Source organism: Garra rufa, chromosome 10 (assembly GCF_049309525.1).
Source record: "Garra rufa chromosome 10, GarRuf1.0, whole genome shotgun sequence".
Classification (NCBI taxonomy): domain Eukaryota; kingdom Metazoa; phylum Chordata; class Actinopteri; order Cypriniformes; family Cyprinidae; genus Garra; species Garra rufa.
The window spans coordinates 12,487,295-12,501,119 of record NC_133370.1 but is presented as its reverse complement, the minus strand read 5'-3'; the positions used below and the strand labels follow the sequence as shown (position 1 = coordinate 12,501,119).

At 38.5% G+C, this 13,825-nt stretch overlaps 1 protein-coding gene and 1 long non-coding RNA gene across 2 annotated transcripts; one reads left to right on the top strand and one right to left on the bottom strand.

The window, feature by feature from the left end:
- Window positions 1–407: 407 nt before the first annotated feature.
- Window positions 408–5,110, top strand: LOC141344984 (prolyl 4-hydroxylase subunit alpha-1-like). The gene is made up of 9 exons (XM_073849884.1): window positions 408–470; window positions 1,854–2,030; window positions 2,726–2,790; window positions 2,895–2,991; window positions 3,376–3,426; window positions 4,570–4,608; window positions 4,707–4,775; window positions 4,858–4,954; window positions 5,040–5,110. Exons 1-9 carry the CDS (start codon window positions 408–410, stop codon window positions 5,108–5,110), a joined length of 729 nt encoding a protein of 242 aa, XP_073705985.1.
- A 5,916-nt stretch (window positions 5,111–11,026) lies between these two features.
- On the bottom strand, window positions 11,027–13,606 carry LOC141343497 (uncharacterized). The gene is made up of 3 exons (XR_012356767.1): window positions 12,782–13,606; window positions 12,329–12,431; window positions 11,027–11,435 (listed from the first exon to the last, which is right to left on the bottom strand). It is a non-coding gene; the product is annotated as an uncharacterized lncRNA (long non-coding RNA).
- Window positions 13,607–13,825: the final 219 nt, after the last annotated feature.

Sequence of the window (13,825 nt, the reverse complement as noted above, 5' to 3'; positions counted from 1 at the left end):
AAAATTACGATGTAAATGTATTATTACATAACAAATGTTTTATGACAGTTAAGTGTAGACTGTTTTATAGATCAAATTGCCCAGCTTTTTGAGAAGAAGAACAAACTTCTGATGAGCTTGAGTCAGTGCATTGCTGCTGAAGAAAATGATGTGGAGATTAAGAGGTGAAACCATTAATCTCCAAGAATAATGATTATTTATTATTTATTATTAATTAAAAAGCATTCAGTTTTACCACAGTTGATGTTTACAATCTTAGATGTGTTTTCAGCACCAAAAAAAAAAAAAAACTATGAAGTTTTTTTTTTTTTTTAACACTATAACTTTTAATAAATCCCTGTCTTCAATACAGTGTTCTTCAGGGTCTTCTGCTTTTGTACTCTGACTCTGGGGACCCTGAAGTAATCATGAGAGACCCTGTGGCAGCTTACACACTCCTCAGACAACTGAGAAATGATATGATACATATTGTAGAAACCATCCAACCAAGTCTTTATTGTAAAAAGTATCTTGACGAGTTGGAGAAAACTATCCCACACCAATGGCGCTTTTCCACTACACAGTACCAGCTCGACTCGGCTCGACTCGGCTCGCCTCGGCTCGACTCAACTCGGCTCGACTCGGCTCTGTTTGGTTTTCCACTGTGTAAAAGTTGTACCTGTACCTCCACAATAGTACCTGGTTGTCATAGCGACGCTGCAAGAAACTGCCGTGATGTAATCTTCTACGCGACACACACCCGCTGTCTGCACCTCCTCGTTTGACCACGGCGTATTTTTCCGAGTTGCCATAATATGTAATGGATTGGATATGTCACGCAATCTCTGGCCAAACTTTTTAATAATGGCGGGGTTATTCTGGATACTATTGCTGGCGCGTGCAATGATGACACAGTGAATAGTGACGATTCTCTCTGACCAATCAGCAGTCTGCTGTGTTTTCACGTCACATTTTAGTATCGCCTTAGCTCGCCTCAGCTCGCTTGGAACCTCGCCGGAGGTGGTACGAAAAAAAGTACCTGGAAGCCGGTACAGGTACAACTTTTACACAGTGGAAAACCAAACAGAGCCGAGTCGAGTCGAGCCGAGGCGAGCTGAGGCGAGCTGGTACTGTGTAGTGGAAAAGCGCCACAAGAGGATTTGAATGGTGCAGCTTCAGGACTGATCAGACTGCAAGAGATCTACAAACTCTACCCAGAAGACATCACAAGTGGTGAGATGTCTGCAGATGCAGTCTCACAGAGAGATTTTCACTTTTTATTTTATTCAAAAAAAAGTTTCAATCTGTTTTGATTTCACAGAAACGCCACTGTATGCGGATGAAGCTTTTCGTGTGGGGTTGGTCGCTTATAACAAGGGCAAATATCAGCATGCTTTTCTCTGGTTTCAGCACAGTTTGAATAAATTAACAGCATTCTCAAACACTATGGAGGAAGAACTGCTTCACTACCTCAGTTTTTCAGCCTATTATTTTGGTAGCCTACCTCAAACCTACTTCGACCAGCAGTCTCTAAATCTGGGTGAGCTCATGGAGTTTAATACTAACATTTTTATATTTGAGGTTGCGAGCCAGTTTTATCAGATTGTTGTGATTCAAGACATAAACATGTTTGCCTCAGATCCAACTAATAATAGAGTCAGACTTCAGCTGAATAGACTCCATCACTTCCTGGAAACTTCAAACCTTGACATATTCACACTAAACACAGAGTCAAGTAAATATGAGACACTGTGCAGAGGAGAGGTTGATGAATGGGCAAGTGCAATTTAAATCATTATTTGACATGAAATTACAAACAATCAGTGTGAAGTTTTGTGTATTGACTGTATGTGGTTTATATTTGATAAAATCAGACCTCCCAGAGGCAGAGGGCGCTGTCCTGTAGGTACAGCACAGGTGGAGGAAACCCCAGACTGATGTACGCACCAGTGAAAGAGGAAGTGGAGTGGGACGAGCCTCAAATCATCAGATATCATGAAATTATTTCAGACCGAGAGATAGAGATCCTAAAGAATATGTCCAGACCTCTAGTGAATATCCAACACATGCACACACAAAATAACACTAAACTATTTGTTGTTGTTGATATTGTCAGTATATTTTGAATTGTACTATTTAATGGTATGTGGACATCGATTTCAAATTAGTGCAACAAAGTTAAAGTTAAATTAGTATGAAAAATGCAAAAGTAGGGTTTTTTTATTTTACAGAGTTGCTTTTTATTGTATTGTATAAGTAAATGTAAAACATCTGAAGAAGAAAAAAAAAACCTTCATATTAAGCTGATAATACAGTATATCAACTTTTTCTGAACTGGTAGACACGCCAGCACAGAAACCTAACTAAAGGCAAAAAAAAAGAAAAAAAAAAAAACAGATGTCCCTTTGAGAGAAACTTAAAACTATGGCTGTGAATAGGATAAAATCAGACTTATTTCCAAGCAACCACAATGAAACCATGATGTCAGAAGAACACAAGCTCTTTGTGTGGAAGAGTTTGGCTGGCCTATGCAAAGACTTGAACTCCACTGAACACCTTTAAGATAAATTGTAGTCCTTAACTGCCTGCCCACAATCAGTGCCTGACCTCACTGATGCTTCTCTGTATCTAAATGGGTGCAAAACTCTCCACAAAACTCTCCATAAACTGGGTGTTCACATACTTTTGGCCATATATAATATGCATAATTTTGAATTTGACAGTTAATTCTTATTTTGTGACCTAGCTTTCTAGATCGGGAGTTTATCAAGATGGACAGAACACAATCTCACAAGGCCGTGTTTCTCAAAGGTTTAATAATTATTTAAGATCTCCTCAGAGAGATAGTTCACTCAAAATTAAATTTGTCATAACTATACAAGATGTTAAATAATTTTTCATCACTGTATTTTCAGTGTATTTCTACAAGACAAAGACCCTGTGGATGCTCGTGTCAGTCAGAGGATTGAAGATGCTACTGGACTCTCCATGGAAACAGCTGAATCACTGCATGTAAGTCACGTTACGAGAACGAAATATGATCATGCACAGGCAGTGTTTGTTTTCTTTACTGTCAGCTGTGTCTTTGGTCATACTTTGCATATTACATATACTATATTAAATAAACGATCAAATAAACATAGAAAGCAGTCTCAAACTCTGCAGGTAACATCAGTTTGCTATGCTTTCTGTTTGTCTGTTGCCAATGAATAGCATACAATAAGCTTTGGAGGGTTGATATTATTTTTTAATTGAAATAATGTATATTCACCTAAATTATTACACAAGTTCATATTAAACATATTTTTTTGTGAAATATTAGAGTGTTCACAGTTCAGTTTCACCTAGAAATTTCCATTTTATTAGTGATGCATGAGTGAAGCAATCATTTTCCAGGTTCAGAATTATGGGATTGGTGGCAGATATGAACCACATTATGATGCATTGGTAAGTTCACTTTACTGAAATACAGTCATGGCATTGATTTGTGGACCAACACAGAATTCATCATGGGTTACCTTAGAAATGTAATTAATTGTGGGTTTGTTTGTTTGTTTGTTTGTTTGTTTGAATGTTGGGGTTAGATTTATGAGTAATTATTGAATAAATAAAGTAATCTACTTAGAAATTTAAAGGGGTCATATGATGCGGTTTCTTGTTTTCCTTTGTCTTTGCAGTGTTACAAGCTGTTTGTGCGTAGATAAGATCTGTTGCAAAAGCAAAAAGTTGCAAAGCTTAAAGTCTAAAACTTAAAGAGATATTTATATTTATATAGATCTTTATAAGTTAAGATGATGAGTCTTTATAATCAGTAGTTATGTCCCCACTGGATGCAACAAACTACATTTGGCCACTCACAATGCACAGGATAGCTGGCCAATCAGAGAACACCTCGCTTTTCATCAACGATGAGTTTTGTAAAAATTGAAGCATTTCAGAAAGGCGGGGCAGAGAGGAACAACAATAATGTAGCCTGCAGTATGTGGAAAATAATGTTTTTTGAACCTCAAACTGCATAAACACATTGCATTACACCAAATACACAAAATAATGTTATTTTTGACAACATCATATTACCCCTTTAAATGTCACCTAGACACTGGAGGATAGCACTTACATTTCTGTCAGGCAACTTTTTTTTAGTCATTTATTTTTTGTATGTATTTATTCCTAACAAAACATGAGCTTTTATTAATGTTTGAAAATAACTCCTATATTAATGCCAACTTACTGTGTGTGAAAAAACAAGGATGTGAGTAACATGTCTAACTGGAAACATATATAAGCCATATTTTTGGACAACCACTGTAACTTTTTAGCAACCTTCCTTTTTTAAATCACTTTTTTTTCTTTCAAAATTACTTTTGAGGTTTACCTGTTTATAATTTCAGAGGTACATTAAACAAAATGTGAAAGTCTCCACTCTCCAGTAATACATACTCAGGATCTTTGGGGAGCCAATTGCTGGCAAACTCAATTGAAGGCTTTAGGAGTACAAATTCAACATCTTTGTTCCTTGTCATTAAGATTGGATTAAATGTTGATCAATCAAGTAACTGTAAACTAACTTTAAAATGTTTGACATCACAGAAAAAACAGAATGACAGGATTGCAACATTCCTATTTTATGTAAGTCTCTTTTTGCCTCAGTGGTCTTGCACATCATTTCTATAGCTATTAATATTACCTGTGAAACAATCCTTATAAATGATGTGCTCTTGCTGTAGATGAGTGATGTGGAGATAGGGGGCGCCACTGTGTTCCCTAACGTTGGAGTTGCAGTGCAGCCAAAAAAGGTAAACCCTTAATTTAATTATATGCAGTATACAAGGAGCATTTAAGTACAATCATGTTAGTATCCTCTCTCTAATCTTGCAGGGTTCAGCAGTGTTTTGGTACAACCTCCACAGGAATGGACAAGTGGATTCGGATACAAAACATGCTGGATGCCCCGTGTTGAGGGGTAACAAATGGGGTAGGTTTTATAAGAAAGTAGATTACTCTTTTATTGTTAATATAACCATTTTATTTCAGTTTTATATGACATTGTGTCTTTTCAGTGGCTAATAAATGGATCCTTGAGTTTGGACAGGAGTTCAGGAGACCCTGTTCTTTGTCACACTGGGAGTGAAACACACTGGGGCCATGGAGAAATTCATCTGTAATATTTATTATGTGTCACATAAGTTTTTAGATAGGATCATATCATTTTTTTTCCCCTGGTGCCAGTAAAGTTAATAATAATTGCTATCAATTAAAATAAAGTTTTAGCAAGATTTCAATGGATAATAACTTTACCTGAGTGGATCATTCAGCAGCCAGTAAGGAGTTATTCCTGTAAATGAGATGTTATTGCATTCCTCTGCATTATATTTAAAGCTTAATTTTAAATGTGTTGGAATGAATGATTTACAAATTTTGCAAGTTTTTTTTTTTAGTAATAAAAATTTGTCTGCAAATTGAAGATTTGAGGTCCAAGCAGAATTGTTTGTTTTTCTGTCTGTTACTCTTGTCTGTGACACATATGACGTTTAGGTATTACTGTTAAATAAGTTATTTATAAGTCATTTAATATAATTTAGAAAGAAATGAGAGAAAAATAACCATTTTCTGTCTTTAGCTGGATTTTTAGCTGAACCTCACATGCAGAAATTAAGCTTGTCAAGATACTTTTGACTTTCTTGTCTATGCTACAGTATGTTGGTTTGTGTTTTGTGGTTGTTGTTAGATTGTGCTCCTGTGTGATTTTTTAAATTGTTTATACAAATCACTGATGCGAATAGATCCTGACTTTATCTTCCTTGATCTCATAACCAGCCTGCTGATTTAGAGCTCACTCATGTAAAGTTTTGCTTTGCTTTTCATAAGATATATATTGAGAAAATAATGTGGGCCGATACAGGTGCCTCTGAAAATATGCAAATACATGGTCTGTATTTAAGCTCAATTTTACTGCAAGGAACACTTACAGAAGTTGTGTTTTGAGATAAAGGCACAAATTCTTCTTATCAACAGGTTATTAACTATATTTAATTTAAATATTAGTTCATGATATTAGATGGTGATAGTTTATTCATTTTTTATTTGTTAATTTAATGTTAATGTTTTATCCATATTTCTCTAAATATTGTTTTTAAATCCCAAGTTTATCATTGCACTTTGAGCAATAAATCGTGCCCCTGTACTTGAAGATGAGTAATGTGGAGAAGTGGTGCCACTGTGTTCCCCTTCGAAAGGTAATTCTCGTTGCGTCGTAATTTTTGACGACTGCTTATGGGAAATTCCTGTTTACTCTGATACTGAAGCCTGATTTGTTAACGTTTGTGAAGTCGCACAAACCAATGGCGCTTTAGCCCGCCAAGAAGGGCGGAGCCGACTGCTCTATAGGTCGGCAAAAGGCGCAAAAGGCATTTTAAACAAAGGCAGCGCGCTCCTCCGTTTCTCCTCTCTCAGCGAGCTCGGAGAAAGAAACGGTGAAGTCATGGAGCTGAGCAACCAAGTTTGAATGATCCCTCGCCGGCAAAAGCCCGCGCGCTCATTCTTCATTGGCGGATCCAATAATCATGTGATGTGTCCCATGTACTGACTTTTCTACAAGAGCTTTTGGACAAGGGCCGTGCCCCATCCATGCTCAAAGTTTATATGGCAGCTATTGCGGCGAATCATTCTCCTGAAGCTGTCAGGAACGACTTGGTCGTTTAGTTTCTTAGAGGCGCTCGACAGTTGAACCCTCCTCGCCCTAAAACTGTTCCTATATGGGACTTGTCTATAGTCCTAAGAGCTCTCAAAGGGGCGCCCTTTGAGCCGCTCGCATCGATCGGCTTGAGGGCCTTGACGTTGAAACCGCTCTACTTTTGGCCCTGGCATCGCTCAAAGAGTGAGTGACTTGCAAGCCCTGTCTGTCAGCACTGCATGTCTCGAATTTGGGCCTAATGACTGCAAGGTCATCCTTTAGCCACACAGTGGCTATGTACCGAAGTGCTCTCAACGTTGTTTGGAGCCCATGTAATTTTCCTTCTGGATATGACTGGATATGTTTCCCATAAGCAGTCGTCAAAAATGACGACGCAACGAGAGTTACCTTTCGAAGGGGAACTGAGATAAGGGAACGAGCGTTGCGTAAGCTGCCGTGCTAAAGTTGCACGCGAGTCGATGGCTGTCGCTTCAGTCGTTTGATTCTGATGAAATGGCGCCTTTTGCCGACCTAAAGAGCAGTCGGCTCCGCCCTTCTTGGCGGGCTAAAGCACCATTGGTTTGTGCAACTTCACAAACGTTAACAAATCAGGCTTCAGTATCAGAGTAAACAGGAGTTTCCCATAAGCAGTTGTCAAAAATGACGACGCAACGCTCGTTCCCTTATCTCAGGGAACCGAGGTTACATGAGTAACCGGAGCGCTCCCTCAAATTGGAGTTGCATTGAAGCCAAAAAAGGTAAACCCTCAAATCACAAATGTATATGGTAAATTAGTATAATTTAAGTAAAATTCATGCATCAATTATCTGCCATTTAAAGGTTCAGCTGTGTATTGTACAACCTTCACAAGAATGGAAATGTGGATGGGTATACAGAGCCTACTGGATGCCACGTGTCCAGGGGTAACAAATGGGGTAGGTTTTAAAAACTTAGATTACTCCTGTGTGTGTGTGTGTGTGTGTGTGTGTGTGTGTGTGTGTGTGTGTGTAAGTACCGATCTTTTATACCACAAGTTGGGATGCACCGATCCGGATCCGTCAGGTGCGTGATTTCACGTTGAGCCATATATACTACACACAGCCGTTGTTCACAGACAAGATGCGCAAATCCATGTTCATTATCAGTGTGAATGTGCGCAGCTCGTCGGTAAACAACGGCTGTGTGTAGTATATATGGCTCAACGTGAAATCACGCACCTGATGGCATTTACCGCTGATTACAGAACCGGCTTTACTGACAAAACGCGCAAGCAAGATCGGCCGATCCGGATCGGTGCATCCCTAACCACAAGTGTTAGAATGTGATTGGATAGATAAAAATTGAGTGACGTAACAATTAAGTCTTCCTGGCAGAACTTAATGCTAGAGCTTTCATTTCTTTGTGGCAAAAGAAGGTTCTTCAGATGATAAAAAAGTTAGAAAGAGATGGTGCTTTAAAGAACCTTTGACTGAATGGTTCTTTGTGGAACCAAAAATTAATTTTGGTTATTATTGCTGCTCTCCCTGCTCATTCTTGACATGCTGCATGAATGGGCAGGGAGTTGTGCCAGAACAGAACTACCCCGCCAAATCAAAATTGTTTGCTAATGTCTATCATTTTGACGATAGTGGTCCTGACAGAAATGGTTCTTCTATGGCATTGCTGTGAATAATCTTTTAAAGCACCTTTATTTTTAAGAGTGTATGCCAGTAAAGTCTGAACAGTTGTTAGGAAACATTAGAACAGACAATGATAAAACAATAGTTTAGTATTAGGATGTCTCTCCGTTTCTGTCATAATCTTCCAATTGTGCTACATGAAATGACTGTCATGATGTCACATTTATATTCTATTCGAACAATTTTATGCTGATTATGTGTTTTATGCCCCCTTTGGTCACTGATCTTTGATTGGTTTCTGTTTTATTAGTTGCCCCTGTTTTGTTTACATAGTTACTCATTTGTTTACTGATCAGCGAATGTGTATTAATATTCCTCAGTTTTCCATTGAAGTTGTTTATTCTTGATTGTTAGATTGCAAAGATTCTCCAGTGCTTCTAGTTGCTTTTTAATTTGATATTAAAAATCTGTCCTATGATTAGTTCCTACTTCTATGCTTCCTCGTTCCCACAACAAGCCTGATAACATGCGAGAGCTCACTCATTTAAAGTTTCGTTTTCATTTTTTATCAGATAGTAGGAATACCGAGAAACTATAACGTGAGCAGATACAGGTGTGTCTCTGAAAAGGAGCATATAAAAGGTCTGTTTTTAAAGCTCAGTTTCACATACACAAGTTTTGTTTTGAGATACTGAAGGTTAAGGAATGTTTGTAAGGAAATTGGCATTTGTGGTGTGCTTTTGGACTGTCTGTAGGCCTACTGCTGGGCATGAATTCTTCTCTTCAACAGGTTATTAATTATATTTCAATTCAATGATGTGACGAGTCGGCTGCCTCCCCCCTAATTATCATCACCACCCCGTCCCTTATTCGCCGCCCTTCTCCAGGCTCCCGACGGGAGTGGGCGTGTAGGGGAGAGGAGGGGCGCGAAATCAGCTCGGGCTGGCGGCGTGTGATGAGGGACACGTGAATGGAATGAAGCCTCATCACCGCCGCTGTTTAAATGCCGAGCGCGCCTCTCCTCAGTAGACCGGTCTCTCCCCCGTGCATGCACGCTGGTGTCCTCGCGGGTCCAGGAAGGGGTGAAGAGGGAAGCCTGCGCCGCCAGATGGGACGAGCCAAAAGGTAGTCCGGCTGAAGACCGCACCTGAGACGGCCGACGGGCCAGGATGCCGGGCCGTCGAATCCCCCCGAGAGTGCCGCAGAGCAGCAGAAGGAGGACGTTGCTGCCAGAGATGCCGCCGCCCCTCGCGCTCCGGACCTAAGCGGGGAGCGCGTGCGGCCGCCGGACTCCGCCCCTTACCTGGACCCTTCCCATTTGAACACTGCCCCTCCTTCACGGAACCCCCCTTCACAACGAGGACACCAGATCCCCGTTTATTTGGACACTTTTATTTCCCCTTTTGGACATATATATATATATATATATATATATATATATATATATAATAATTTTTTTTTCTTCTGTTTAATAAAAGCCTCTCCGAGGCCTGACGCCACACCCACTGTGTCTGTCGTTCGTCCCTCCCGCCACAATATCAATTCATTATATTTTATAGATTTTAAGTTGTCTACTAATGTTTTTACACTGTTGCCATGACAAGTTATTTATGTATTAACTTATTTATGTGAGACTTTTCATATAAATTATAGCTACTCCTGCAAACTCTCTCTCCTTGGTTTCCAGTGTTTTAATCCAGTGTTTATCTGAATTTGCTTTCAAACTCTGACCCTGAGAAATTCATGAAACCCTGTGGCAGCTTACAAACTCCTCGGACAACTGAGAAATGAATTCATTCATATTCTAAACCACACTCAACTGAGTTTTTATCAGTGTAACAAGTATCAGAATAAACTGGAGCTCCTAGAGATCCCACAGCTGGAGGACTTAAATGGTGCCGCTTCAGGACTGATCAGACTGCAAGAGATCTACAAACTCTACCCAGAACACATCACAAATGGTGAAATGTCTGCAGTTTTGCACTAATGTAGTTTCAGCGAGAGATTTTTTTCCTTTTAATAATCAGCTACAATCTGTTTTGGATTTCACAAAAATGCCATTAAGTGCAGATTAAGCTTTCCATGTGGGGGATGTCGCTTATAATAAGAAATTTCAGCACGCCTTTCTCAGGTTTGGGTACAGTCTCAACAGATTAACAAAATACTCAACCATTACTGAGGAAGAGTTGTTACGTTCTCTTTTTGTCTCAGCCTATTATTTCGGCAACCTACAAGTTGCAATTTACTGGAACGAACAGTTTCTTAATCTTGATGAGGCCATGGTGACCTTAAGTTAATATTAATAATAATACAGTAGTATTTTTATATTTTAGGCCAGATATAAAAATCTGTGATCGTACACTCTAAAAAGTGCTGGGTTAAAAAAATAACCCAACCATAACCCAGCTGCTGGGTAACTATGGGACAGAACACGCGTTGGGTTGTTTTGACCCAAGTGCTGGGTTAAATCATTTGACCCAAAATGCTGGGTTGTTTATTTGACCCAACCAGTGGGTCAGATTAACTGTGTTGCTGGGTTAAAAACTACCAAAATATTGGGTTATTTATTGTCTAATTGCCTTGCTACCTTTATATTTACCAATAATAATATATAAATCACAAAAGAATGTAAAATTATTATTGTTTTTCTGTAATACAGTTACACAACACAAAAAAATGAATATGTAAATGTCATTTTAATGAGTTTTCATATTTCTTTTTAATACAGTTTTCAAATAGGTGTAGCTGTCACACATTTTGTCCAACCCTTAAAGACACAAATAACGGTTTTAGTAGATCAGTTTCTTTTAAACACAAAACTGTAAACAAGGCACACTATATTCATATTCTTTATGTCAACATTGCAGCAGCAGAACACTCAAAAATGAATTATTACCACATTAGAATCATTCCAAACATTGTGCCATTAAAACTAAGCCAAACAAAGAGTCCACCAGACAATTCTTACAATTTAAAACATGTTACAAGTGGCCAAAAAAAAAACTTCACACATGAAGACTTATGTCCATCAATATGATATACTGCAAGCTGGAGAAATTCCCAGGCAACAAGTCCGCTTCAATGGCATGGCCTGGAACAATGGCGAAGGTCTAGAAATGTTGTCGTCTCATCCCAAGGCTCAAATCCACCATGTTGGTCCCCACCTGTTAATTATACGGCATTTAGTCTTGCAACATTACATTTTAAGTTAAGTGTATTTTATGAACATAAACACAGAGGCATGAAATAAATGCTCATTTTGCTTCTCAACTTTTCATACAGTTGTGGTCAAAATTATTAGAAAACTAGTATTTTCACCAGCTAAATAAGGTTTTAAGTCAGTGATTTCTATCTTTTGCTGTAGTGTGTCAGTAGGAAATATCGGTTTACATTTCCATTCATTTTGCCATTAATTGTGATAATCCAGTGACATTTTTGTTCTGTGCTCCACACAGGATCTGATCTCATCATCATCCAGAAGAACTGTGAAAGCGTCACCAAGATGCTCCAAGAGACCTAACTGCAAAGCTACAATACTGTTAAAAGTTTTAAGCACTTGTCTAAAAATGTCATAAAATGACTCTGTCAAAAATAATGTCATAAATAAATGTTCTTAATCAATTAACCTTGATTAACTAAATTAAATCAACATTTGGTTTGACCGTCCTTTTGCGTTTAAAGCAGCTTTTGCCCTACACTAGGTGCACTTGCACATAGTTTTTCAGGTAGCTTTGCAGGTAGGTCTCTTGAAGCATCTTGGGGACGTTGTCACAGTTCTTCTGGATTTAGTCTGTCTCAGTTTGTTCTGTTTCTTCATGTCATTCCAGACAGACTGGATGATGATGAGATCAGATCTCTGTGGAGGATTGGCTGTTGTGCCAATGTAAACTGATATTTCTCACTGACACACTACAGCAAAAGATAAAAAACACTGACTTAAAATCATTTTTTAGCTGGTGAAAATACAACTGTTATAATAATTTTGGCCACCACTGTGTTTATATATATATATATACATACACCCTTATTAGAGCAGAAAACGTAAAACAAAACTTACAGGTTGTACGTCAATGAATGGCCTCCGGGATTCCGTGGTTGTGGGTCTGAAGACCTTTTATCCAGAGTGGGCAGGACTTTGAAAGCACTTTCCCCTTTAGCATCTAAACCATAGGAATAATATGCAAACTGTGAATCATATTTTATAATCAAAGCAAACTGAAACACTTTCATATGAAGATTTCTTCATTCCTTTAAATAATGCAAATTAATTCCCACCCTCATTCAACTACTGCAGGTTAAGTTTAGGTATGGGGTCAGATTCGGGGATGTAGAAAATGCTCTTGCAGAATAAGGCATCAGTTTGTGCTTCATAAGTACTAATTAACAGCCAATATACAAGCTAATAAGCAACTAGTTAAGTGTTACTGTACCATTGTATTTACCAGTTGATGTGTGTCAAATACAGTTGCATATTGTTTTATAGATTGACATATTATTAGAAAAAGCTTACCTTAAGTCATGTCACCCAGCTCTGAATGCACCTCACTGAGCACTGGCAAGAATTAGGTCTGCAACTGTAGCCCAGTCTTCAAAAAGTCTGCCTCTGGATATAGCTTCCTAAAGTCTTGTGAAATCTGATCAAATCTGAAAAACAAATGTGGTTCAATAAGTTTAAGGTTTATACTGGTCTCCTAGTTTGTAATGCAACACAGACATTCACTAAAATAGAGGAAGAGTAAGGGGCCGTTCACATGCCGCGCCTAAAAACGCGTGAAAACGCAAGACGCGTCGCTTTCTTTCCAAAAACGCAGCTTGCTCTCCCATGGCGTCTGCCGTTGCTAAGCAACCATGTCCCGCGCCTGGAAAAAATGAGCTTCCATTATGAGCGTATAATAACGAACTTCAGTGCGCAAAAAACGCGACATGTGAACGGCCACATACACCACGAGAGATTAAGTCTAACTTTACATACTGTAGCTAAGACAACATTACATTTAAGTAATAAACAATAGTACATACCAGTCATATTGTGGTTTAACATTATTAAAGTAAGGGACATAGCGTTTTAGCTAATGCAGATAAGTTACCTCAAGGAAAAAACCGCGAAAATGCTCAACATAAAACATATGGATCTATCGTTGGATTCGGCACGTCGCAAACATTTACTTGAAAAATATGCCCTTAAAAGATCAATTTTTGTATGAAATGATCTAATTTTGACAAAACATTACAAAGCAATACAGTATGCAGACAGTAAAGGAACTTACCCCCGTATTTCTGACCTACTCTTTCCATAAGGCGTTAAAATAAAGGCCATATGTATACTGTAAATTATACAAATAACACTACACACACACACACACACACACACACACACACACACACACTTTATATAACAATAAAACGATTGTTGAGGCAAAAAAGTACATCGCTAGGCTGCTTAAGTTACAACGTTCGTCATTCACGGAATAAAATGCCAACCCCGCACAGCGACATATCAAATATTGCATTAAACAGTGAAATCAGTACGCTCTAAAACACAACTTATTAAAAA